General features: G+C 44.6%; 1 protein-coding gene across 7 annotated transcripts in view; it reads left to right on the top strand.

Annotated features, from left to right (window-relative positions):
- Positions 1-27,895, top strand: part of Plch1 (phospholipase C eta 1) — a 187,445-nt gene that overhangs the window by 81,335 nt on the left and 78,215 nt on the right. For all 7 annotated transcript variants that reach the window (XM_048794680.1, XM_048794683.1, XM_048794679.1 and 4 more), the window contains 2 exons: positions 24,033-24,179; positions 27,092-27,335. In XM_048794680.1, coding sequence (XP_048650637.1) covers positions 24,033-24,179; positions 27,092-27,335 — 391 coding nt within the window. The remainder of the gene's footprint in view (positions 1-24,032; positions 24,180-27,091; positions 27,336-27,895) is intronic.

The following is a 27,895-nucleotide window of genomic DNA, read 5'->3' as shown; positions in this document are numbered from 1 at the left end:
AGGAAGATCTCAAGTTCAAAGCCAGCCTCAGCAAAAGCAAGGCACTAAGCAACTCAGTGAGACCCTGTCTCTAAATAAAGTACAAATTAGGCCTGGGGAGGTGGCTCAGTGGTCAAGTGCCCCTGAGATCAATCCCAGTACCCCTACCCCCCAAAAAAGTAGTGAAGAAAATACTAAAGGAAATTTGAGAAGATAGCACTTTCCTGTTAAACTCCCTCTAATAGGAAGACATTGCAGTGTCTAAGTCAGTACTCGGAGCCAAGTAGGATTCAGACACTTCCGATGCGTGGCTCCTCCCCTTCTCCTTTGGTGTGAGCAGCTCAATCTAGAGCAAAAGAGGAGAAGTTAACAAGTTGTTACACTCGGGGAAGGGATGGCGTGTTTCACGGGGACCATCAACCTCATGGGCAGTATAAAAGTGAAAGTGTTTTTCTTCTCTAGGAAAGAATGTATGTTTGTTTCAGGTGGAATAAGGGCATGGAGGTCAATGTGGGCATCTGGCAATTTGAAAATGAGCTTTTTATTAATATCAAAAATTCAAACAGGGATTACTTCCTTAATGTGATTGCCTCTGCCATGTAGACCTGTGCACCCCATCCTCTGTAGTTTACTAGTAGGTGATTTCCACAAATCTGAATATAACTTGAACAAAACCTCCCCTGGTTTTAGGTGTAGTGCTGTGGGAGAGCTCATGCTTAGCATGCTCAAGGTCCTGGATCCCCAGCACCAAAAAACTAAACCACAACAAAACCCCCCAAAGACAATACCAACGGAAAAAATAAAAGGTTCCCATCCAATGACAAACATCAGAACATCAGGAAGTCCCCCCTCCCAATATCTTCGAGTCCTTAAAAATCTTTTGTGATCAATCATGTTAAAATGCCTACATGCACATGGCTTTATAGGGACACAGTTGAATTGACTCAGGCCCAGTAATCCCGGAATATAGAACAAAAGGCAGAAAATTATATTTTAAAAACTGCATTTTGGACTGGGGAATATTTAATCCCCAAAGATAAGCTGCTTTACAGCCGATTTCCTCATGGATATGATGATAGTTTTAGAGGGTAACAGATACTTGATTTGGTTTCCATGAGTAATTCTAAATTCAGGATTAAAGCAGAGCCATTGACATACAGAGCACAGGACACTTTGCTGAGATGGGATCTAGGGAGCAGTGTGTGCTCAAGTGAGCTAGAAAAGGGTCCCGTGTGCCTGGGATCAGTTGGCTGGGTTTATGGGTTTTCCTCTTGTAGCTTTGGGTGGCTGCAGCCATTGGGAACAGCTCTTTTCAGACACAACAATTACCCATTGCTGGCATGGCCCTATCAAGCCACATCTGCCTCTGACAGAGCCGATGGCCACTGTGACAGCACTGGAAGCTGCTTTGGGTGATCAGCTGGCCAGACTAGCTTAGCTCAGAGCCTTGGCTCCCCACCTTCCAAGACCTGAAGGAATGATGCTGGTCCGAGTGTGATTTCCGTTAAACCATCCTTGTTGAGCACATTGACTGCTCACCTCAGGTCCCTTGTTGACCCAGGGATGGGCTCCTCAGTGGCCAGCAGTGGTAATGGTTTCCTCAGTGCCTGCAGCAGCACTATGCATTAGAAGTTTCCCCGGCATTAGCATAACACCAACCTTGCACAGAGCAGATGTTCCCTGAGACTTCAAGAAGATGTAGACCTACTTATTGCTCTTTCAACTTTCAGCTCTGGGCTGTAGAATATTGTGGCTTGTATCAGAAATGCACCCCAAAGGCTCCTATGTTGAAGGCTTGGTCCCCAACGTGCTGCTGCTAGGAGGTGGTGGAAACTGTCGGGGGCCTAGTTGGAGGAGGGAGGGCTCTGGGAGATATTTTGTCCCTCTGCCCTTCTTCTCTGCTGCCTGGCCACCATGAGGTGAGCAGCTCTGCTCTTCCCTGCACTCCCTTCATGACGTTCTGTCTCACCACGGGCCCCAAATGACCATGGACTGAAACCTCTGAAACCATGAGCCCAAAATAAACCTTTCCTCCTTTAAGTCCTTTTTCTCCAGTATTTAGTCACAGGGACAGAAAGCCAACTGACACATGGAGATAAACCCTGATGTTTCAATTTCCCTGCTTTGGTTGGAGGAAAAGAACTCTGATTACAGTATTTATCAGCAACTGGAAAGCTGAATCAGTTGCAGAAATTCAAAATAGCTGCAGACTGGGGCATAGTTGTCCTGTGACTAGACCTCGGGGTAAGCAGCCTTATGGGACAGCGGTTTTCTGTGTTCATTCCTGCACTTAATGCTGTGGCCTGGGGCAGGGAGAGCTGGAGTCTAGGCCAGGCCCATGCATCTCCTGGGTATTGAGTTCTTGTGTTGAAACATAGCACACCTTGAACTCGATTGATCCTGGCATTATAAGGATGGGGTCTGATACCATCTCTAGTGTGCAAGAGTCTTTTAGGGCTTATAATTTGTTTGTTGAGTATCACCTCTGAATTGACTTACTGTGCTCTTGTGAATTCATCCAAATTCACAGAATTGTTTTCTATATTATGCATTGCTATGACTCTAAATAAGGTGAAGCTGATGTAAATGTAGATTTTAAAAATAAGTTTGAATCAGAATTACAGGACCAGATAAATAAATGTTAGAAATAGGGCTTAAAATTTTCCTTTTAAAATTTAAAATTACAAGTGGTTTTTGTGGGGAGCCATAAAAGAATATTTTAAATTCTAAAAATTTGCTTAATCATATTAAAGCATCCAAATTTTGGCTTTAAATTTTCAAGTTTCCTTTTCAGTTCTTCTTATTCCATATAGACAAACACATATTAGGTTTTTGTTTTAGTCAACTTTTGCATTACTTCCACCAAAACACTTGACAAAAACAACTTGAATGGGGAAAAGTTTACTTGGGGCTCACGTTTTCGGAGTTCTCAGTGGCCCACTCCATTGCTCTGGGCCTGATGTGAGGCAGTACATCATGGGGAAGGGGCCAGTGGAGTATGAAAGCAGCTCAGCTCATGGTGGGGTCAGGAAGCAGAAAGAGAGGGGAGGAGGAAGGGGCTTCAGGAAGAACACCCATTCCAGGGCACATCTCCAGTGACCCACTCTCTCCAGCCACCTTGCACCTGCTTACAGTGACAGCCCAGTGAGTTCATTCAAACTAGCATGGGCTGACTAGGTTACAGTTCATAAGGTAGTCATATCTCTGAAGAGTCCTACACCAACAGGAATGTTTAGGGGACACCTCACATCCAGACCATAACAATCTGTCCCTGCCCCTCCAAAACTCATTTCTATCTCACAATGCAAAATGCTTTTAGTCCATCTCTAAGAGTCCCCTAGTCCTCACAGTTTTGGCATTACCCCAAAGTCTAAACTGAGACTGAACGCAAACTTTTTGCTGGGAGTCCCTGTAAAAATCAAAAAGCAAGTTACAAAATCCAATATACAATGGCAAAGAGTAAATATTCCCATTCCAAAAGGGAGGAATAAGGGTACAGAAAGAAGGATGTGACCCTAATAAGACCAAAACTCAGTTGAGCGGACACATCCTTTAGCTCCATGTACAGCATCTAAGATACTCATTGTGAAGTGTGCTCTTAAAGGGCTGGAGCAGCGCTGCCTCTTTGACCTTGTGGTTGTGCTGCTCAGGCTTTCATGGCAGCCAGCAGCTTTTTTTGCACTCAGTCCCCATTACTGGCACCTCTTGGTTCCTGGGGCCTTCATTCCAACTTCATCTTCAGGGATTCATGCACCATCCTCTTAGAGTCTGCTACACTTTGCGTGGCCTCCCTGACCTTCCTTTGAAATCTTGAATGGGAGTCTCCAGGACAGCTTAGCTCCAGCATCCTGCATTCCTGCAGAATTGGCATCATACAGATGACACAAGGGTCTGCAGCCTTCTTGGGCAGTGTCTGGACCCACTGGGATCAAGTCTGTCATGGGCTCGGAGTTGCTGTGCAGCTCAGCATGGTAAAACAACTTCCTAGGCCCTTGTGTGAGCAGAGTGCCCCCATGATCTGTTCTCAAAAGAATTTTATCATCTTCTATAGCCTGGAGCCTGCAGTGAGTGTGATCTTGCAAATTCCTGAGGTCCCCTGTTTTTCCTATTATCTCAGTGCAAAGTACTTGGTGTCTCTTTAGGGACTCCATCTCTTCCACAAGCACACCTTCCTTGGCTCTAGCTTTACATGCACTTTTCTGGCCAAACTGCAGATTTTTAATATCTTTAGCTTTGTTTTCTGCTCCAGTTTCTCACAGTAAACCTGACTAAAACCTGCATGCAACATCCACACCACTGACCAGATACTGTGTTGCCTCGGCATTTCCTCAGCCAGTTTAATTAGTCCATCAATTTTAAATTCTATCTTGTACAAAGTCTCAGGACAGCGGCAACATGTAGCTATGTTCTTTGCCATAATATGAGTGTTCTCTAGTCCAATTCCCAACAGAGTACTCAATTCCCTGAAGTCTCATGAGCATGGTTCACATTCTTATTGGCATCGGGGTCTTCAAAGCTCCCACCAGAATCATCCATAAATCTCTGCTTGTAAAATTGTAAAGCTTTTCCAGCCCGCATCTCTAAACTTTGCAAAATTCCTCTTGCAAATCAGCCCCAAAGGCTTCTGAACCATATGATCATAATATTCACAGCAATGACCCCTTTTTAGGTACCAATTTCTGTTTCAGCTTTTTCATCACTGCGGCCAAAACAATTGACAAGAACAACCTGGAGGAGGGAAAGTTCTTTGGGGTGCATGGTTTCAGAGGTCTCAGCTGCCTATGGTTACCACCCAGTCAGAGCGTTCAAAGTAGCATGGACCGATCAGGTTACAGCTCTCATAATCATGTTACCTCTGAATATTCCTGCACCAATAGGAGCTTTGGTGGGATACCTCCTACCCAAACCATAACAGTGGTTTATAAAGTAAAACAGTTTATTTTTAAATTTAAGACATCTTAACTTGTTTTTTGGAGAAAGTAAATGGCGAAGTGTGAAGTGAATAAGGATTTTGATTCACCTGTAATTTGGAATCCAGAAACAATAGTCGATGGATTTGGGGGTCAAGCCTTCTGACCTTCGTTCTTTTTTGGATGCAGTGATGGGGCCTCACCTTGGTGTGGCTCACTACAGAGAAAGGAAGTGTAGCTGGGTGATGTGGGGCAGAGGGGTGGGTTGGGGGAGTTGCCAGAAAGATGGAGGCTCTTAATGCGCCTCCTCCTGGTGGATGAGGGACCCTCACCGACAGCCACACCTGCTTCAGGGGACTCACCTGGGCCGAGACTTGGATTCGGGAAGACAGTTTGAATGAAAGTTTCCCAACCAACTGGCTGACCCCTCTGCATTCTGACTGGCTAATAAAACACTCTTTTTTGTATTCTTTCCTGTTAGCCGAAGTAATGCCTTGGTTACCTTCGAAGCTAGTAGTTCCCATTTTTCACCATTTTTATTGACCCTTTGTCAAATATTAGGTCGAAAGGCTGAAATACACTGTTCCTGAGATAGATCAGTCCCCATCCCAACTTTCAATCATAAAATACTCTTTAAATTCTCTTCACGGGCCAATGACAGACAGGAGTTGGGGAGCTCCTTCAGAACTGTTCACTGGGTGCCATTAGCCCCAGGAGCAGAAATGTCAGCATCACTACCATGGCCAGGCACTGTTCCAGGCAAGGGAAGTGTGGGGAGAAAAAAGATTTCGGTCCTATGGAGCAGCTGTAATGGCGGGCCACCAGCAGCTTTCAAAATCGCATGGACAGGTCCTGTCCTTTAAATCCCTTACTAAACCTGAATATCAAGAGGAGTAAGACCTTCTCTTCCTCTGCAGAGGAAGGAACTGCCAGTGCAGAGAGTCTCTGGGGACCCTGTGGAGCTTTGTTCTGAGAGAGACCTAGGGAGGTTGGAGGAGACCTGCAGACCTCTGTGGGGAGTCGGGTTAATTCCATTTCCTGTGGGGGCTGCTGGAGATGTGGAAAGTCCAGTTGACCTTTGAAAATACCCCCTTGGAGGCTGGGGTTGTGGCTTAGTGGTAGAGCACTTGCTTAGCATGTGTGAGGCACAGGGCTCAATTCTCAGTGCCACATATAAATAAGTAAAATAAAGGTCCATTGACAACTAAAAAAAATTATTTAAAAAAAAGAAAGAAAATACCCCCTTGGCTCTGGCATGGAGAGAGGGGGTGCCACGTTGGTGGGGAGAAGTGGTGGGAGTGGCTTGTGACTCAGATGAAGAGTCGAGACAATGAAGGATGGAGAAAGGGGCTCCAGCTTTAGGACTAGGGCCTGTGGGAGCCACATTGAGATGCCCAGGCGGGAGGGAGCTGCTTTAAGCTTGCCATCAGGTTTAACATCTTAGACAACACCCCATCCCCCAACCCCAGCTGTTATGGTGATTCAAAGGCAGAGTGGGGTGCTTGAGAGTTACATATGGAGTCACCTGCCTGCAGATTGGAATCCATGGTGGGATGAGGCCACCTTGCTCAGGGTGGGTAGGAACTCAGTCTCCTCAATATTCAGGAGCAGTTTTATTGTCCTGCCATAGAATTTCTCAGTGCCACAGAATGTGCCAGTGCTCCAGCTCCTGTACTTTCTGGGCTCTGATGGCATGTAATGCGTGTGGAGGAGCGGGCCAGGGCACTTTTTATATGGCATCTCACTCAATCTTCATAATTCCTTCTTTTAACACATGGAAGAACTGGCTCAGTGAACTTGGCAGACCAAATGGCTATATCACTGACCTGTGCTCCCAGGACCTAAATCCAGGTCTTTGGATTCTTCTTTTCACTATGTCACATTTGCAAACTGCAAAGTTGCAAAGGAGTGGAAATATTTTCTTGTGGTTGCTCTTGCAAATTATGTGCATTTTTAAAGTGAACATAACTAGAACTGTCAAAGCAACATTCACTCATAAAAAGAAAATTCCTCAGTCACATATAAGTTTTAAGGTGGGAGTTAAAGTACCCTCATTTTTTTACTTGTTCAGTACCAGTCCTAGTCCATAAGTGCCAGAAAATTTCCAAGCCTGTTTTCAGAGAGACAATATTGCTTTCCTGCCAGGTGTGGTGGACATACCTATAATCCTGGCTACTCAGGAGGCTGAGGCAGAGGATCACAGGTTTGAGGCCAGCCTGGGCAATTTAGTGGTACCCTGTCTCAAAATTAAACAAAATTAAGAGCTGGTAGATGCTTATCTACCATGTGTGAGGCCTTGGGTTCAGTGCTGCAAAAAGAAGAAGAAAACATGTCTTCCTCACTCATTGCTTGATTCATGGCTGAGACCCATATGATAGCAGACAGTTCAACAAGACAGATTCATAGCAACTAATTTGTCAGTTTTCTGTGACAAGGGAGACTTCAGAAGTGAAAGCCCAAAGAGGAGCCTGTCTCTGCTCATGGACCGTCTTGCTGATGCACGCTTGGGCAGAGGATGTGGTCTGAGGGTGATTGACTGGTAAGAGCTTAGCAAGGACTGTTAGATGCTTCTTGGTGTCTCTGTGTCTTTGAGGATAGGATGATTCTTTCCTCTGGGGACAGAGAAGGTACCTCTGGAATAAAGTCTTTCGGAGGAAGCTCAGATAACTCGTGCAGACCTGCTTGGAGGAGAAGGCAGGAGAGCTCAGAAAGCCCCCCTGCTTCTGCTGGTCCCTCACATGCCTAGGCACTGTGTTCTGGGGCACGGAGTCCTGAACCCCAACGTTGGACAGCATGTGTTTATTTCTGCACAACGAACAACTCCAGGAGAATCATGTTGTGTTTTCTAACTTTCGTTTTTCACTTAAAAACAGATCTTTTGGGGGGACAAATTTAGATTTATTATATTTCTTTTTTTTTTTTAAGTTGTAGATGGACACAATACCTTTATTTTATTTAATTTTATGTGGTGCTGAGGATTGAACCCAGTGCCTCACACATGCTAGGGAAGTGCTCTGAGCCTCAGCCCTCTGGTATTCCTTTTGACAACATCATAATACTTTATTCTATGACTAAGTCATAATTCATTTAATTGAGACTCATGGACATTTAGACTATTTACAGTTTCTTTTTAAACATTTGTAACAAGGTGGCAATCAACAACTATTTTTCTATTTATCTACATTTATATGTATAATTTTGCTTCATTGTGTCAGTATCTCTACAGGATAAATCCCCATATTGTGATTGCAAAGCCAAAAATGCATGTTTGAATTAAATTTAGATACATGTTACCAGATGGATTCAAATAATGCCTCCCAGCTCAGTTTTACGAGCTTCCCAACTTCATCCGCCATGACTTTTTAAAAAAGTTGTGCTGGGGCCCAACCCCTGGATCTTGCACAGGCCACCAAGGCTCCACCTCCAAGCCATATCCCAGCCCCACATGGCTTTTCATTTTATTGAAATTTTTTCATAGTAGACAGAATATTATTTTTCTCTGATTCATGTCTTTGAACATAAGTAAAGTTAAGTATTTTCTTCTGTATTTTTCTTGGTCGTGGCTGTGATGGTCTCCATGTCCTTTTGCCTGTGTTTGACTGGGTTGTTTGTATTCTTATTGGCTTGCAGGAGCCTTTACATCATATATATTCATCTTTTATTAGGTATGTTGCAAATACTTGTCGCTTGTCCTGAATTTTGTTTATGGGCTGCCGAGCTGCTTTCCCGTAACCTCACCATCCTCTGCCACTGGCACCCTGTCCTCGCCTGCCTTAGGGGAAAGTAGGAATCCTTGCTCTGGGAGGTTTAGAACAGACTTGGCCACATGGCCTTGCTTGTGTGTTTGCAAGTGTGTCCATTCCAGTGGCTGAAATGTGTGCCCAGTGTCCCACTGGCTGGCCCTGTCATGTGAGTCTCTCTCCCAGTGTATGACATTGTGAGTTTTAAGGTGGCTGCCCCTGTGCACCCCCAACTCCACTGTCTTTCCTGTCCCTCCGTCATTGTGTCAAACATTCCTTTTCTCTGGATGCATCCCTCACTTCCTCCTGGCCTCCTTGACATTTCCCCTTTCTGCTCTCCTTGAGAGATTCCACCAATGATGGGGGGCCTCGGACACTTCTAGCCCTGCGAGGTGCTCAGCCATGCAGCTCAGGAAGCATGTGGGTGTCCATGGACACACGCGTACCTTGGCGTGTGTAATCATTTTTGAGTTCAGAGAGACTCCAGAAATCTTGGTTGCTGGCCCTGTGTTTCCTCTGTGATTGGCTAAATGGAGAACTTGGGGCACATCTGCCCTGATTACATGTGCATGCTTTGCATTTAAGAAGTCTTCAGTGTGTTTTGCCCTTTCTCCTATTTTTAGATTCTCTATTTTTCTAAAAGATTGTAGGACCTGCAGTTACTTATTTGGGATACAGCCCACTCTGAATGCCACACAGGCTGTGACGCGTACGCAGGCATTGAGTAGTGTTTATGGGTTCTGTGGTGTTTTAAAGGAGGCCTATGACACTAGGACAAAGGTTTGGATGAGGATGAGTGATGTTTGAAACAGTAAGCCTGGTGGGGGCACTTTGCACACCCACAGAGCAGGCAGGGGCCTGGTTTTGTGTTTTGGGGGGTTTGTCTTAACATGGCTACCTGCCACAGGAGCCCATGCCAGTAGCTGAGTCCCAGCCAGCAGGGCTGGAAGGTGTCTGGCCTTAAGTGCAGTGGGCTGACTCTGCTGCCTTCAGCCCCCAGGGGACATTGGACCGAGAGCAACAAGGACAGTCTGGATTGTTTTCTAGGGAAAATGTGACATCTTCCATTTTTTGTTATTTGACTCGTGGGTGCAGAGCTCTAGCAGCACACAGAATTAGGACATCTGTGCACACAATTAGGTCAGTTTGCACAAGAACCAGTGAAGCTTCCCCATATTTTGTCGTCACTGTTTTCGGCAGAAAGGGATCAGCTCTAGAAACCAGCAGTCAGTGAGGGAAACAAGGGCTGGAGTTACTAACTGGGCACCCCTAGGGACAGGTGATTTTGTGGGAGTGTAGAATAAGCATTCCCTTTGGGAACAGAAGGGTAGATGGAAAGGTTCAGGGGCTTTAAGAAGTGAATTAGTGACGACCTCGCCCAACGCTTGGTCTGTGTTTTGGATGCAGAGAGCTGCCCTCGGGAGTGGATGAAGTTGGATACGGGGGGATTGGTCTTCAGGGCTCACAGTGAGCCAGCACCCTGCTCTAGTCAGCAGCTCCGTGGAAGATAGAGCAGATCTGCGGGGTGGCGTGGAGCAACCCCCGAGGAGACCTGGGGAGAACCGTGGGTAGTGATCACAGACATGCCAGGATTCCACGTCTCCTAACCCTTGCTCTAACTGAGGGTTTTCACAGCTTGTCAGTAACAGGAAGGATTCTATGCTAGTGACCAAATGTGCACCTGAACTGTAGGCCCTTACTTCTTTCATTTAAGTGGCCCCAGTTAAGGCCCAGTGCCATGCCTGAGGAACTGTGATTGGCATCTACTGGCCACAGGACAGTTGGGGAGGATGAGCAGTGTTGGTGCCCACAGCTATGGTTTCCAGACCTACACGGGCACCAGAAACACCTGGGGGATATTATGAAGTGCAGATTCTCAGGCAATGGCTGTCTCTGGAGATGTGGCCTAGGAGTGTCTTAAATGGAGCCAGGATTGGGACCTTGCTGCTGCTTTAAGAGAAGCTGGGTTTGCATGGGGACCTGAGCTGTCTCCTCAGAGCCGTGTGCATCTCCAGCTGCAGCAGTTCATCCTGATCCAACCGCCACCCAACCGATGGACTAGTGTTGAAGTAGGCATGTTGTATGGCGAACTCCTTATTTTTATTTTTTAACAAGTCCAGTAGAAATACTTTTATGGCTTTGATAAAACAGGTCTTGTAGAACTAAGAGAAAATATTTTTACTGGCTTTAGGGAAGGTTAAACTTGCTGAGGGGCCTGAGTAAATGGTCCCTTCCAGGGTCACCCAGGAGACAGCTGAGAATTTTGGGACATGAGGTGGCTTTCCAGTTACTGGGGTGTTGTAGGTTTAATACCTCACATTGCTTATTTAGTATCAGGTTTTAAGTTTTTAAATGTGCTGAACAGAGTTCTCACAATTCACTTAAACCCATCAGCCACCCAGCAGCCACACTCTGCTGTAGAGACCTAGTCACTGAAGAGCCACCAAGCCTTGTCACCATGCTCCCTGAGGCCAGGCTCAGGTTTCGTCTCCTTGGCTGCATCCTTCTCCCCTTCCCTTTAGTTCTTATTCCCTTCTTCATTTGTCTACTCTGCATCCCATTTTCTACTTTATTGTTAAATTTCACAGTTTTTTTCTTTTTTTAGATCAATGTTTCTTAACTTTAATTTTTAGTGTAAAGCTACAGTAATCAAAACTGTGTGGTACTGCATAGAAACAGTGAGATCAAAGGAAAAGAGAGATCAGAAACATGTCAAATTATAGACACGTGGGCTCAGGGACAACTTATGTTTTACAAAGATAAAAAAGCCATTCAATGGAGAGCACACATCTTTTAACATGGTTAATGGAACAAGTGGACATTCATAGATTAAAACGATCTTTGTTTCCTATTGTTCTATAGCATGGCAGGTCTACAACAGTTAGTGATACATAACACATTTTACACATGCGCAAGATTATTCTTCTATACTCCATAAATATGTACAAAGCTGGTGTCAAGAATAAGAAATTTAAAATTATTTAACAAATAACCAATGAACTTTTATCCCCATAGAAAAATTCACTCAAATAGACCATAGACGAAAATGTAAAACTTAATCTATAGAACTTCAAGGAAAAAAACCTTGGAGATTATCTTTTTAAAAAAATATATATATTTAGTTGCAAATGGACACAATATCTTTGTTTTATTTTTATGTGGTGCTGAGGCTAGAACCCAGTGCCTCACATGCACCAGGCAAGCACTCTGCAATTGAGCCCCAGCCCCATCCCCTGTGAGAATATCCTTTTTAAAAAATTTATTTTTTCTAATTTGTTATACATGACAGCAGAATGCATTTAAGTTCATAATACACAAATAGAGCACATTTTTCATGTCTCTGGTTGTACACAAAGTAGAGTCAAACCATTCGTGTCTTCATACATGTACTTGGGGTAATGATGTCCATCTCATTCCACCCTCTTCCCATCCCCCTGCCCCCTCCCTTCCCNATGCCCCCTCCCTTCCCCTCCCTCCCCTTTACCCTATCCAAAGTTCCTCCATTTCTCCCATGCTCCCCCCCACCTCCATTATGGATCAGTATCCATTTATCAGAACATTTGGCCTTTGGATTTTTGGGTTTGGCTAACTTAGCATAAGATTCTCCAACTCCATCCATTTACCTTGCAAATATCATGATTTTGTTCTCTTTTAATGCTGAATAGTATTCCATTGTGTATATATTCCACAATTTCTTTATCCATTCATCTATTGAAGGGCACCTAGGTTGGTTCCACTATTGGGTATTGTGTTGCTATAAACATTGACATGGCTGCATTACTGTGGAATGCTGTTTTTAAGTCTTTTGGGTATAAATCAAGGAGAAGGATAGCTGAGTCAAATGGTGGTTCCATTCCAAGTTTTCTAAGGAATCTCCTACTGCTTTCCAGATTGGTTGCATCAATTTGCAGCCCCACCAGCAGTGTATGAATGTACCTCACCCCCACCCATCCTCTCCAACATTTATTATTGTTTGTATTCTTAATAGCTGCCATTCTGGTGGGAGTGAGATGAAATCTTAGAGTAGTTATGACTTGCATTTCTCTAATTGCTAGAGACGTTGAACATTTTTCATATATTTGTTGATTAATTGTATATCTTCTTCTGAGAAGTGTACAGTTTCTTAGACCATTTATTGATGGTTTTTTTTTGCGGGGGGGGGGGGGTTAAGTTTTTTGAGTTCTTTATAATGCATTTGATTTATGGGTGTTGATTTTATATCCTGCTACTTTACTGAATTCATTTATTAGTTCTAGAAATTTTCTGGTGGAAATTTTTCAGATCCTCTAAATATAGAATCATGTCATTGGCAAATAGGAAAAGAATTCAAACTATCACTATTTGTATCCCTTTAATTTCTTTTGTCTGTCTAATTGTTCTGGCTAGAGTTTCAAGGACTGTGTTAAGAAGAAGTGGTGAAAGAGGGCATCCCTGTCTTGTTCCAGTTTTTAGAAGGAATGCCTTCAATTTTTCTCCATTTAGAATGATGTTGGCCTGGGGCTTAGCATAGGTAGCTTTTACAATGTTGAGATATGTTCCTATTATCCTTAGTTTTTCTAGTGTTTTGAACATGAAGGGGTGCTGTATTTTGTTGAATGCTTTTTCTGCAGCTATTGAGATAATCATGTGATTCTTATCTTTAAGTCTATTGATGTGATGAATTACATTTATTGATTTTTGTATGTTAAACCAACCTTGCATTCTTGGTATGAACCCCACTTGATCGTAGTGTATTACCTTTTAAATATGTTTTTGTATTCAATTTGCCAGAATTTTATTGAAAATTTTTGCATCTAGTTCATTAGAGAGATTGGTCTGAAGTTTTCTTTTTTTGATGTGTCTTTGTCTGGTTTTGGAATCAGGGTGATATTGGCCTCATAGAATGAGTTTGAAAGTGTTCCTTCTTTTTCTATTTCATGGAATAATTCGAGGACTCTTGGTATTAGTTCTTCTTTTTGAAGGTCTTGTAGAACTCGGCTGTGAATCTGTGTGGTCCTGGGCTTTTCTTAGTTTTTAGGCTTTTGTGATATCTTCTATTCCATTTCTTGAAATTGATCTGTTTAACTTGTGTATATCGTCGTGATTCAGTTTGGGTAAGTCAGATGTCTCTAGAAATTTGTTGATGTTTTCAAGATTTTCTATTTTATTGGAGTACAAATTTTCAAAATAGTTTCTAATTATCTTCTGTACTTCTGTAGTGTGTCACAATATTTCCTTTTTTCATCATGGATTTTATTAATTTGAGTTTTCTCTCTCCTTCTCTTCATTAGTATGGCTAAGAGTATACAATTTTATTTATTTTTTCAAAGAACAAACTTTTTGTCATTTTCTTCACTTGTTTCTTTTGTTTCAATTTTATTGATTTCAGCTCTGATTTTAATTATTTACTGTCTTCTACTACTTTTGGTATTGATTTGTTCTTTTTCTAGGGATTTGAGATGTCATGTTAGGTCATTTATTTGTTGACTTTTTCTTCTTTTAAGGCATAAACTCCATGTGATGAACTTTCTTCTTAGTACTGCCTTCATAGTGTTTCAGAGATTTCAAGGTGTTTTATCAGTGTTCTCATGTACCTCTAAGTATTTCTTTTCTTTTTTTATTAATTTTTAAATTTGTTTTAATTAGTTATACATGACAGTAGAATGCATTTATGCACTTTGATATATCATACTTATATGGGATATAATTTCTTATTTTTCTGAGTATGTACGTTATAGAATCATATTGGTCATGCAGTAATAATGTCTGTTTCATTCAACTATTTTTCCTATCCCCACAACCCTTCCTCATCCCTGCTTCATTTCCTTCTGCCTAATCTAAGGTAACACTATTCTTCTCTAGTGCCCCCGCCCCCCCCGCCTTATTGTGAATTAGCACCCGCATATTGGAGAAAACATTCAGCCTTTGTTTTTTGGGGATTGGCTTATTTTGCTTAGCATGATATTCTTCTACTCCATCCATTTACTGGCAAATGCCATAATTTCTCTTTTTTTTAAAAAGCTGAGTAATATTCCATTGAGTATATATATATCATATTTTCTTTATCCATTCACCTATTGAAGGACACGTAGGTTAGTTCCATAGTTTAACTATTTTGAATTGAGCTGCTAAGAATTTTTTAACCTCCCCTCTGATGTCTTTCACAATCCATTCTTCATTCAGTACCATATTGTTTAGTTTCCAGGTGTTGGAGTAGCTTCTATTTTTTATTTTATCATTGATTTCTAATTTCATTCCATTATGATTTGATTCATATACTTTTTTCCAATGAATTTTTTATAAACATGTATGAATTGTACATGTTGCTGCCATACAGTGTGACACTTCAGCACACGAATGTAGTGAACTTTCACATACTCCCTTCTATCTTGACATCCATCCCCATGATGTGGTATCACTGTGCTCCCTAAGTTCCTAAAAGCTAGACCTGGTATATTACCTACTCCTAGTATTTGGTAGAAAGGCCTTAGAAACAAGTAAGTCTGATTTCTTATATTTTTAGAGATCAGAAATTTGGAGGGAAGACAGTTTTAAAGACTCTCCAGTGATCAGCCAGTTAGTGGCTCAGTCAGGATTGGAGGGGGATGTCACACGTAGTGACACATTGGGGGCACTGCTCTGGGACCCAGGGACCTGGTTTGAAGTCGTGGCTCTGTGTTTCCTTGGCTTTGTGACCTTAGACAAGAGTCTGTTACATTCACTCCTCACTGAGGGGCAATTAGCTGTCACTACTAACTTCACAGAGATGTTATCAGGAAGAAGTAAGATGATCCACGTTGATGGTGTGAATTCTGGATGCACTGCAGGACCCTGGGAGGCTTATCCCACTGACAGCAGACGCTCAGGCCCACCACTGATTTGATTGGCTTGTGCTAGGCTTTGTGAGAGTTTCCAGCCGATCTTCACAGGCAGCCAGGGCGACAACCGTCCAGAGCATTGCTAGATGCAGGTTCCCTGTACCTAGAGGCCAGTATTTACTGTGTTTGGAGAATTTTATTCCCAAATATCCAGTAAAATGTTATATCGCCAAATAAATGATGGAGCAGGGTCTGCGGTCTTTTAGAAAAGATACTGTTCATTACAAATCTTGTTATAGGTTGGCAGTGACACTCACTTCTAATCTTGTTGAAGTAGAGCACTCTTCATATATTAGATGGAACTATATTTAGTATTTAAAATTAATTTATATCCATTGTCCCCATAGCATAACATTAAATAAAACATAGAAAATTATATTGTTATGGATTCTTTTTAGTATTTCATTTGTTTCCCAGGGCTAACAATTATGAAACAGAATCAATTGCTATATACAAAATCGATCTTATTTAAAAGGAAAAAAATATAATCATGGAAGGCTTCAAAACATAAAGTTTGTGACATTTTAAAAATTGTTTATTCATTTTACCCTTTCTTTGACCTAAATTCCCTTGGGTGCATTCATCAACTTTGCAAACGTACCTACTGTGTGCATATAAATAAGATTTGCAGGGCTGGGGATGTGGCTCAAGCGGTAGCGCGCTCGCCTGGCATGCGTGCGGCCCGGGTTCGATCCTCAGCACCACATACAAACAAAGATGTTGTGTCCGCCAAGAAGTAAAAAAAAATAAATAAAAATAAAAAAGAATTGTTGGAGTAAAAAAAAAAAAAAAGATTTGCAGATAAATTCTAAAATGTTACTGCTAACCAATTAGTTTCTTTTTTGTTTTTTGGGTACAGGGGATTGAATTCAGGGGCCCTTAACCACTGAGCCCCATCTCCAGCCCTTATATTTTATTTAGTGACAGGGTCTTGCTAAGTTGTTTAGGACCTCACTAATTTGCTGAGGCTGGCTTTGAACTTGCAATCCTCCTGCCTCAGCCTCCTGAGCTGCTGGGATTACAGGTCAGTGCCACTGCACCCAGCTACCAATTTGTTTCTAAAAGCTTTTACAACACTCTTACCTTCTCTACAAGAGAAACTGGGCAATGAGGAAGAAAACCAGGCAGCTACAGTGCTTCCTCTTCCCCAGGAGCCCTTGCTGCGTTGGGGAGCTGCTCCTGCATGTTGGTGAGCGTCATTTGCAAGTGGACAGTCGGCTGCCAGGCTGCTGCCAGGTCAGGCCTCAGGTGAACTATGGGGAGCAGTTACACTGTATATGAAGATCTCCTAGAAAATTCATGCAGGTAGTGGGACACCCACATATCCATCAGCTTTAAAAAGTGGCTTTCAGGAACAGGAACTTGGTGTTTGAAAGATGGCATAGTGAAAGTTGGACCAGCTGGTTCCTAAGGTCACAGAACTGCGAGGAAGACGCCTTGAGGCTGGGAAAGAGGGTGTTCCTGCCCTTCTAAAATGCACACAGCAGTAGGAAGAGCTCCTTCTGCCGTCTCCCTGTCATCCTGTTTCAGTGCCTCTGTGTTAGTCAGCTTTCCGCCAATGTGACCAAAAGATCTGACAAGAACAATCGCAGAGGAGGAAAAGTTTATTTCGGCTCATGGTTTCAGGTCTCGGTCCACAGATGGCCGACTCCACCACTTGGGCCTGAGGTGAGGCAGAGCATCATGGGGGAAGGATGTGGAGGGGGAACAGCAACTCAGGACTTGGCCACCAGGAAGCAGAGAGAGGGCTCTACCCAACAGGGTCGCGCTGACCCCCTTCCTCCAGCCACACCCTGCATGCCTATGGCCACCACCTACCCATCCATTCCAGGGGGTTAATGCACTGATTAGGTTAAGGCTGTCATGACCCAGTCATTTTACCTCTGAACTCTCTTGTCCTGTCTCACACGTGAGCTTCTGAGGGACGCCTTGTATCTAGGTCACAATAGCCTGTGAGCTGGGCTGCAGCTCCTCCAGGTACCCAGGCAGGCTTTGGCCTGTGTTGAGCATTAAACACACCCTCGCTGCTCATCTGTTGGTTTGGGAAAGTTCCCTTTCCCTTTCAAGACACATCTGGAACTCTTTCCACATAGAAATGAAATTGTTCACAGAAGCTGATCCCTTTAAGTCACTCAGATTTACTCTAATCCATGGAGGCTGGCAGGAAATCAATTCACATTTTCCCTGTGTCTTTTTGCTGAGAAGAATCTCTTGCAAAGGAATATTTGCTTGCTAATGCGCAGTTTGGTGATCAGTGTCCCGGAACAGGCACGGGGCGTGGCCATGACCCTGCATGTGAAAATCTGTCTCAAGGTGACCTTTGCAGCAGGGTTGATTTTGCTTCTTGTCCCTTCCAGAGGATGGAGGTAGGAAGTATATGAAGTACACAAACACACTCACATACATGTAAACACGCCTATACACGTGTGTGTAGATTGCTTTCTGTGTTTGTATATATGTCTTTCTTGCTGTTTTCACCTCCCTTCATGGTATTATTAATTTAATTTTAGTATGTAGGACACTAAGAGGGATTTCCTTCTTCCCTTACCTTTCTAGATGTTCTCTCCTTCTTTACAGGCAACCAGAGCCATCATTTTCTGGTTTATCCTTCTCATGTTTCTTTTTGTAATGATAAGTAGTTGTTTGCATATTTTTAAAAGTTCCTGGGCCATCTGTAATCCCAGTGTCTGGGGAGGCTTAGACAGGAGGATTGCTGGTTTGAGGCCAGCTTCCGCAACTTAGTGAGACCATGTTTGAGAATAAAAAATGCAAAGGTCTAGGAATGTAGCTTAGTGATAGGCACTTGTCTAACATATGAGGTCCCCAGAACCAAAAAAAAAAAAAAAGAAAGAAAGAAAATCCCAGTGTTTCATCACACCAAGGTCGCATACTTTTTATCTGCTCTTTCACGTGTTGGCCTACTGGCATCTCCTGGAGACTCCACGCCCGACCTCAGAGGCTCCCTCCTCACGGGGCTGCTCAGCACTCTGTTGTATGCATGTTTGCCGTCACCAGCTCAGGACCATTTTTGCCCTAAATGCCAGTGGAAGGGTTCAACAGGATGTGGGGGACAAGGAGGAAGGAAAAGGAATGGCACTAACATTAATGTACCTCAAAATGTTGTGCCAAGCCAGGATACGGCCCAAGAGATTGTGCGAAGGAAGGGCATCTGTCAGGACAGAGGTCCATGCTGTCCAGGGCTGTGGGTGGAAATAGGGGCAACTGCCAGATAGCATGAGGCTCCTCTGTGGGGTGATGGAGATGTTCTAGAACCAGACTGTCACACCCTCTGTATATGCCAAAGTCACTGAATTAATTGTACCTTAAAACAGGTGACATATCACATCTAAAATATACTTCAGTAAATTGTGTTTGTGTATATATGTGTGTGTATACATGTTTGTATATATAATCTTCTGCTTGAGGGATTTAATAAACTGATGACCCTAAGGAAATTCTACTTATTTTAAATTGATTGTTCCAGAAGGGATTGATTTAATCCTCTAACAGAGTTGGAGTCTCAGGGCCTTGTAGACCACATTGTTATGCCTTTCGTTTTACAGCTGAGACTCTGGTAAGAATTTTAAAACTCTAATTGTGTAATAAAGTTAGGAATGTGGTCCTCGGTTCATCTGCTCTGCTCTTTAACTATTTATGCTGCTCCGGTAGGCAGCCATTAAGATAATTATTAGGATTGTGTGAAAACATGGAAAGCTGTTTATAATACAGATGGAAAAGGCAGGGTGCCAAGTGGCTTAAATATCACGATTCTAGCGGATTAGCGTACACGTGGAGGTCTGGAGCTCACGGGCAAAAACAGTCTGTTCGTGCTGGGATGGTGGCTGTTTTGCTCCTAATAGTCCTGGACGTGCTCCACTGTATCCAAACGAACTTGTTTTCTCAAAATATTAAAGCCACTATGTGGAAGGACAGCCATCATATACTGTGCACTTATCAGTACCTGCTGTAACGTGCAACCTGCATCTGGCAGAGAACCTAGCACTAGAGGCTGTTTGATGAGGCCAGGCCACACTCAGCCCCTGGACCCCTGCCCTGGGGTACCTGGAGCGAAACCTTCCTTGTCGTTTACTATCTGCTTGAGGACTGCTATAAAGGGTGGTCACTGCTATTATCCTGGAGATGGAACTTGAGTAAAGTGGCTTAGGCTGATATAAGTGATTTAAAGGGGACTGGAAGAATAGTTTGACTGCATTGTTGCTGATTTTTACCTACTAGAATGAGTTACAAAGGACGATCGAGAGTGCTCCTTCTTTGGCTAGCTTTGCCATTGTAAGGGATTTTATACAAGGTTTGGGGAAGAGAGAAATGGCTTAGATGATTCTAAAAAGTTCATTGGATTCAGTTTTTCAATTTGACTCTAACCAGAAGACTTCTCTGCTATGGGAGGAGCAATTAGGGAGACAGTGTAAAGCAGTCACATAAGCAATTTAAGTGACACATGGCTTCAGACCCTGCACCACAGTCCTACCTGCCAGCCCTCAGCAGCGGGTGATGCTTGAATGCCACCGGGCATTCAAGGCTGAGTCAGTGGGATAAAGGTGGAGTTAATGAGTATTTAATATTAAACGCACTCTTCCTGAGGAATGGAGTTCCACTTTCTAAGATGCTGGGTTCGTCTGGGTGCTGCCTGTCAACAGGAAGGGGCATTTATTAGCTCAAGTAACTGCTTCTCCTCTTGCCTCACTGTGCTTTTTCTTGTTGAAATGCTGAGGTGTGGTGGCCATAGCAGTTCTCTTTCAGGGAAAAGCAAAGGAGCCAGGAAAGGGAGAGGAAAACAGTGGCAGTGTGTTAGCCAGCTTTCTCTGCTGTAACTTGTACCTGAGACAAGTCAACTTAAAAAGAGGAAAGCTTTATTTGGCTCCCAGTTTTGGAGATTTCAGTCCATGGTCAGTTGGCCCATTGCTTTTGGAACTGTGGTGAGCCAGCACATCATGGTGGAGCAAAGCTTCCTGCATGACAAGCTAGGGACTGAAGAAAAGAGGAAGAGACCGGAGTCCATGGTTTCTTCCAAGCTCATGCCTGCAATGAGCTCTTAAAGGGCCCACCACCTCCCAATCATAGCACCCTAGGCTGGAAGCCAAGCTTTCACTGAGTCTTTGGAGAACATTTATCCAAACTGTAGGGAAGTGTGAACTCAGTAGAGGACCCTGTGCCAGATACACAGGCAGTCTTTGCTGTGAGATCTTGATGGTGTAGTAATTCAGTTTTCCATGCTGGTTTGAGCAATTTATTTTCCTTCCCAAAGAGACTTTTTCCTAAACGATGTCTTGATTCAGCCAGTCCTTTGCTCAGAAACGTCTTCCTTGCCAGCGGATCAAGCCTCGTTGTACCACATCCCCAACCCACAGCTTCACAGTGCTCAGCCCCTGGGGTCCTGCGTCCTGTCGGTCTTGTAGTCTCTCTTCCCCAGGTGGAGGCTGGCCTGCTCCCTTACCTCTGGTGCTCTTCCTGTCCACAATTTTCGTTGTTCTCATGGTTGCACTTCTCCCTGTCCCAGCCTCCCGGGGCTTTGTTCTGGGGCTTTGCCTCATATTTCTGTCTTTACTTCTGACTTGGTGTTTATTTTTGAAGATTTCAATAATAAAATACCCTGTAGCAGTCGTGTCTTGGCTCAGATGCTGTATAAAAATACCACAGGCCGAGCGGCTTAAACAGTGGCCGTTCATTTCTCCTGGTGCTGGAGGCTGGAAAGTCCAAGGCCAACGCTGATACCTCTGAAGTTCTGGGTAAGGTTCTTCTGCTTGCCAAAAGCTGCTTTCCTGCTACCAGGTCCTCCTGTGGCAGAGAGAAGGTGGGGAGAGGGAGGGACAGAGAGGGAGAGAGTGTGCTTCCTGTAAGGACACTAGTCCCATTGCTGAGGCCCCACCCTCTCGACTTCCTCAAACCCAATTCCTACCAAAGGCCCCATCTCCAGACACCGGCATGTGGAAGGTCAGGGCTTCAATCATGATCAGCTACGTTTGTGGAGTTGACTGGCCAGACCATGCTTCCGGTCATGAATTAGCTAATTCAGTTCTCACCATGACCAGGGGGCACATGACATCAAGATCCCTCTTTCAGATCAGGAAATGGAGGCACAGAGAGGTTAAGTAACTTGCTCATGGAGGACAGCTCCTAAGTGGAACAGCTAGAGTTCTCTCCCAGCTGTAGTTCTAAATGCCATTAGTACCTATCTTTTTAGATGCTCATTCTCTCAAACTAAGTTCTGGATCATCTGCCCAGAAGGCTCCTTGCCCTTTGCTCACTGCAGGGAGTTGCCCTGGGAACTGTCTGTTTAGGGCTAACTACTGCTGTCGGGTGTTGGCAGGTCCAGGGCTTTTCTGGGCCTTGGCCTTGGCTTGACTGGGTGGCTTTGTCCTGATGCCACTTCTCACTCTAATTGCCTGTGGGAGATGTCCAGCTCAGGATTCCACCCTGGAGTGCTTGTTGCCCGAACCAACTGGGTGCAGGGGGCGAAGCTCACAGACTCAAGGGAAACCAATCTCAAGTTGCTTTCTGCATTCAAATGAGCACTTTAAGTCCTTCTGATACTGGTAACTAGAATCAGGGCTGAATCCCATTCCCCCGGGTGAAGATTGAACACCCAAGAAACGCTGAGGTAAGAGCAAAGAGTTTCATTTAAAGGATAGAACAGAGAGACAGAGACTCCTCTGCAGAGGAGGGGGTCCAAATCTGGTGCCTGAGGGGGTGGGAGTGTCCTGCCCCTTTTATAGATTTTAGGTTTCCTTTCTTATGCCTTCTCCTCCTCTTATCTTGCCTACCTGACTAGTGACCAAAAGGTGGGCCTAAAGGTTGAGTGATTCAAGGGCAGGAAGAAGCTGCCCCAGGGTATAGGCAGGAAGGGAGGGGCCCAGGGGGCATTCATTAACAACCCCTTGCAGGGAGGAACAATTCCCAGGAGTCAGGTAACCTTGGTAACAGGTTGGAGAAGGGGGAAGTGTCCTAAAGGTATAAGCATTTCCTTTTAAACCAGGCCCCAAGTTCTGGACTGACTTAGTCATTCCTTACCTACCCTGACTATTGTTTGCACCCTCCCTTCCTCCCTCCTTGTTTCCCTCCCTCCCTCCCTTCTTGTCTCCCTCCCTCACTCAATCACTCCTTCCCTTCCTCCCTCCCTCCCTCCTCCTTTCCTCTCCCTCCTGCAGTTTTCTTAAGCAATATTTTTGTGACTTGAGTGTTTGATGGGATGAGTGAAGGTGACCTGTGCATCATGCTCCTGCACTGCTAAATCCTGGCACTCTGCTTGCTCTTGCCTCCCCGATTTCAAGGGAGAACAAGGCTCTTCCTGGGGTGGACATCTAGGGACATGCTGATGTTACCTGGGATGGGTTCCCCCTGCTTCGAGGTTTAGCTTGGATCAGGTCATCATTCCTAGTAAAGGCAACATACTGAGTCAGGAAAGCTGGAGTCCAGTGCTGCCAAAGTTTGTTTATTGTGCTTCTTTCATGTGGCTTCCAACAGCATCCATTGGGGGAGGTGGATGCTCAGCACTTCATATTTGGAGTGCTCTATTTCTACCTGATCTGATGAAAAAGGAGTGTTTTGGAAGACCACTGCAAAACTTTCAGAGTCAGGGGGAAGTGTAATCGTTTGTGCTTCTTGGGAGAGGACCGGTGACAACTGTGGTATTTTGAGGTGGTCCCTCAGGAGCCTCTCCGAATGCACTCTTGTAGAAATGACTGATTCTGGTTTTTGTTCAGTGATCTGCTCAGGATGTCTGCCCTTGGGAGGGAGTCAGAGTTGCTGTGAGCTGAAGCTGAGTGATTGACAGTCCACCAAAGCTATGTGGAATGGGTGAGGAGCGGTGGCACAGGAAAAGGGGGCCAATATTGCCAAACAAGGGGCGTGGGCAAGGACAGCAGATGCCTCTACCCTGCAAGGTTCTTCCCAAAGCAGGCTGGGTTTAAATGACAGCTTTGCCTCTGACAGCAAGTGATTTGGATGCTGCCTGAGTTCCAGTGCCAAGTTATTCCTCTAGAAGGAAAAATCGTAGCAGTTTAAATGCATCAACAAATGTTTTCATTCATTTGTTGTTTGTGAAAACTTGATGCCTCGTGATTACATTGAAACACTTATTTAATTGTTTTCAAATATGCACAAAAACATAATAACATGAATCCTGTGTCACCACTGTCCAATTTTAACAATGTCATTGGCCACATTATTACAAGGTGCTTTTACAACTGGATGTATAAAAATCACAGATTTAACATGTCTGCAAACCTGCTTTAGAATATCTAAGGGGTCATCAGTCTTATACCAAAAAAACAGACTGCAATACAAATAATGCCTTACTTACCTGGAAATAGAATTTTATTTTTGTCTACAAGGCTTGTTAGTGGCTATAACTAACAAGGAACTTGCCAGTTTCTTAGCAAGTCTCTTTTCAGATCACCTCTGCCCAATCTGTCTCCTGGGCCTCAAAGTCTTTGGGGGTGAAGCAGAGGTATCTCTGACTGTAGGGTCTGGACACCAGTGTGCTGGGCATTGTGTGAGAGCTCACCCTGCTCTGATTTCTTTTGCAGTTGAAAGATGCATGAGTGTCATGCAGTCCGGGACTCAGATGATCAAGCTGAAGCGTGGGACCAAAGGGCTCGTCCGGCTCTTTTACCTGGATGAGCACCGGACCCGCCTCCGGTGGCGACCCTCTAGGAAGAGCGAGAGAGCAAAAAGTAAAGGCAGCCTTTGATTTCTTTATTTGGATGGACACGGTAACCCTGGGCATGTGGGCTGGGCCCTGTGGGAGCTTTGCATTGGTGGAACTTCCAATGTTTTGCAAGTTTTTGGATCGCTTGGGTATGGATATTGAGTCCATAAAGGATGACTCTCTTTGGGGAATTTGAATCCATAAAAGTTTATCCATGAATATTGTAAATGCTAACATTTCCCCTGTGTTGAGGTATGGTGTGTGTGTGTGTGTGTGTGTGTGTGTGTTTTAAGTACACTGTAGGATTTTTATAGCTGCAGACCTTTCTTTTCCTTTAAAAGATAAGGGATGTCATAAATCCAATGAGCTTTAAAGTATATTGCTGTATTCTGACCACAGTAAACTGATTAATGAATTAACAGCACTGTTTTTGTTGTTGTTTGTTTTTTGGTATTGGGGATTGAACTCCAGGGCACTCAACCACTGAGCCACATTCCCAGACCTTTTTTATGTTTTATTTAGAGACAGGGTCTCTCTGAGTTGCTTAGGGCCTTGCTAAGTTGCCGAGGCTGGCTTTGAACTAAAATCCTCCTGCCTCAGCCTCCTGAGCTGCTGGGATTACAGGCATGCACCACCATGCCCGACTAACAGCATTGTTTTATGGTATCAAGTAAAATTGTCTGGATCTGACTCCTAGTTAAAGCTTCTCTCCCCCACACTGTGTGAGTCAGTGTTTCTCCAGAGAAACAGAATGAATAGGATGGGTGGGTGGGTGAAAGGAAGGATGAATGGATGGACAAGTAGGTGGATGGTTATTAGGGGATTTGGCTTACCTTCTTATGGACGCTGAGAAATGAAGCAATATGCTATCTACAGGCTAGAGAACCAGAAACCAGTGGCATGGCTCAGTCTGTCCCATGCCATGAGCCTGGACCCTGAGATCTTGGGGCTGCTGATACTAGGCCCAGCATCTGAAGGCCTGAGGCCCTGAAGCTCTGATGTCTGAACAGGAGAGAATGGGTGTCCTGGCTCCAGAAGAGAGAGAGAATGTGCATTTATTATGCCTTTCTATTCCCTCTGGGCCCTCAGTGATTGGGTGTTGCCCTCTTGTGTTTGGAGAGGCTGATTCAAATACCACTTCCTTCCATGAAACCTCTTACAGACACACCAGAGATAATGCTCTACTGGCTTCCTGGAGACCCTCATGGCCAGGCAGATTGGCATCTAAGTGAACTACCGTACACACCCCTGTCTTAGCAACAAGTCCTGTTGAGTCCTGTGACATGGCTGTCATTGGCCCTCCTTCCTGTTGTTTCCATGGCAACTCCTGGGTCCAGAGCCTGTTTGCCTTTCGAGTTACCAGTTGCCCTGTCTCCTAACCAGTCTCCACCATGCTGGCTTCTTCTGTGTTTGTCAGTAATAAGATCTCGTCTAATTCATGCTCCCATGATAAACAGGTTTATCATCCCACCTACCATGAAGCCCAGAGATGGACAGGACTGGGCGGGGGGCACTGGTCTCTCTCTCTGTCTCTGCAGCACACTTGGCTCTGCCCTTGTTTGTGGCACTGCCATCAAGGCAGCAGTGTGCCTCAGCTGTGCCAGGCCTGATGTGACAGTGAAGAGGCCTCTTCTGGCCTCTTGAGGGTGAGAAAACCCTTTCCAGACCCTTCCCTCAAGACAGACTGTGCATGTCTGCTCAGGAAGAACTGGCTGGCATGCCCTCACCTAGCCCCCCCCCCCCCAGGAAGTAGAAATGGGGCCCCAGTGGCTTTCACCTGCCCGGACTTCCATGGGGCTGAGCCAAAGCTCCTTTCCCTGTGAGTTGCTTGGGGTTGAGTGGATACCAGAGTAAAATGGGATCCTGTTGTTCATAGAGTGAGGGGTTGATGGTGCACACGGGCAGGCGGTAGGATGTGCCACGCTTCTGGTTTCTGCTTAAAAATAAAGAAGCAAGCCAAAATAAATAAACAATAAAGAATTCTGGAGTTATCCCGGCCACTGCTTCTCTGATCCAAGCTTCAGTGCTTCAGGGCTGCTGTATTCCTAAAAGGCAGGATCTCCAAGACCTAGCCTTTGACTTCTAACTTTATCTCCACTTATCCTCCCTTCTGAGCTCTCCAGTTCTGCATGCACGGCCTGCCCAGCATCCCTGGGGTGGGCCTGTGTTCTGTGTTCTCCTACTCCTTCCTCTGGGGTGCCACTTCTCCAACCCGGCTCCACCCCCACCACCCTGGGTTCTCTCTACCAATACCAAGCACTCTTAGCTTGCTACTTAGTTGCCAGTAAGTTTCTTTGCTTTTTATTTTCTATCTTCTCCTACACTTTTCAAAACAGCAGCCAGTTCTGGGTCTTCCTCTGCTTTCTGTCCATAACTAGGTAAATGGTAGCCTTGACATATTTAACAGTCTCCTTTTCCACCAGCTTTCTTGCTCTGTGGGCAGATGGATCTTTCTACTCTAATTTAAAACTCATCCTGAGTCACTGCCCAGGGAGGACATTGTCAAGAATACTCAGGAGCTGGGTGCAGTAGTGCACACCTATAATCCCAGTGACTCAGGAGGCTGAGGCAGAAGGATCATGAGTTCAAAGCCATCTTCAGCAACTTAGTGAGGCCCTAAGCAGCTCAGGGAGACCCTGTCTCTAAATAAAATACAAAATAGCCCTGGGGATGTGGCTCAGTGGGTAAGCCCTCCTGGGTTCAATCCCTGGTACCAAAAAACAAAAAAATCTCAGAAAAGTGTTATTTGAAGAAGTTTCCTTACAGAAGACAGCAGAGCCAGCGTTCAGCGTCTGAACTAAAAATCACAAATTGCAGGCAGTGAAGTTTTTTGTGCTTATTTTTTTAATCTCTAAAATGATTTTGCTGTTTTATTTCTCAATTGTTTCAGTAACTGACTTCACCTGCTATGTGATGATGTGTCTTGTTTTCTTCCAGTCCTTATTGATTCCATTTACAAAGTCACCGAGGGCCGCCAGTCTGAAATATTCCACCGTCAAGCAGAGGGGGGCTTCGATCCCAGCTGCTGCTTCACCATCTACCATGGCAACCACATGGAGTCCCTGGACCTTGTCACCTCCAACCCCGAGGAGGCCCGCACCTGGATCACGGGCCTCAAGTACCTGATGGCTGGCATCAGTGACGAGGATTCCCTCGCCAAGAGGCAGAGGACCCACAACCAATATCCTTCTAGAACTGCGCCTGTTGTTGTGATCAAGTAGATGAATGGGTCTCATGGTGACAGCTTCATGGTGTATATCCCTGCTTTGAACCTATCCACCCCCTCCTCCCTCCCAGGGCTTCATTTCTGAGTTTTGTGCATGTGTATCTGGGTTGTCTGGTTGACTTGGCTGTGTTCCTTCCAGGCTGTGAGGCTTGAAGCCTCTCTCCTTTCTTTCCCCCAGCACCCTTCTCTCCCCTCCTCATCCTCCGCCAAGAAAATGCACATGTAAAGACACAGAGACTCAGCTCTAGACTCGGGCAGAATTCTTTGGAAGAGACTGAAGTTGGCTTCACAGTCTGAGAATGAAATATTATTTCCTCTAATGAAATATTGCCGCAGTCCGGCTGCAGCAGAATAATCAGGGGGGTGACGAATAACTTGTGTACGTTGATACAGCAGGAGTAGGAGCCGTTTATTGCAGGACAGGAGCAGTATTTATACATTCCACACAGCTTATCTAATTAGCATAAACTAGATACATCAGTCAACCAATCAGGAATCTCTACACCTAATGGCTC

This window comes from Marmota marmota, unplaced genomic scaffold (genome assembly GCF_001458135.2).
Source record: "Marmota marmota marmota unplaced genomic scaffold, marMar, whole genome shotgun sequence".
In the NCBI taxonomy this organism is placed as follows: Eukaryota; Metazoa; Chordata; class Mammalia; order Rodentia; family Sciuridae; genus Marmota; species Marmota marmota.
This window is presented reverse-complemented; position numbering and strand designations above follow the sequence as displayed.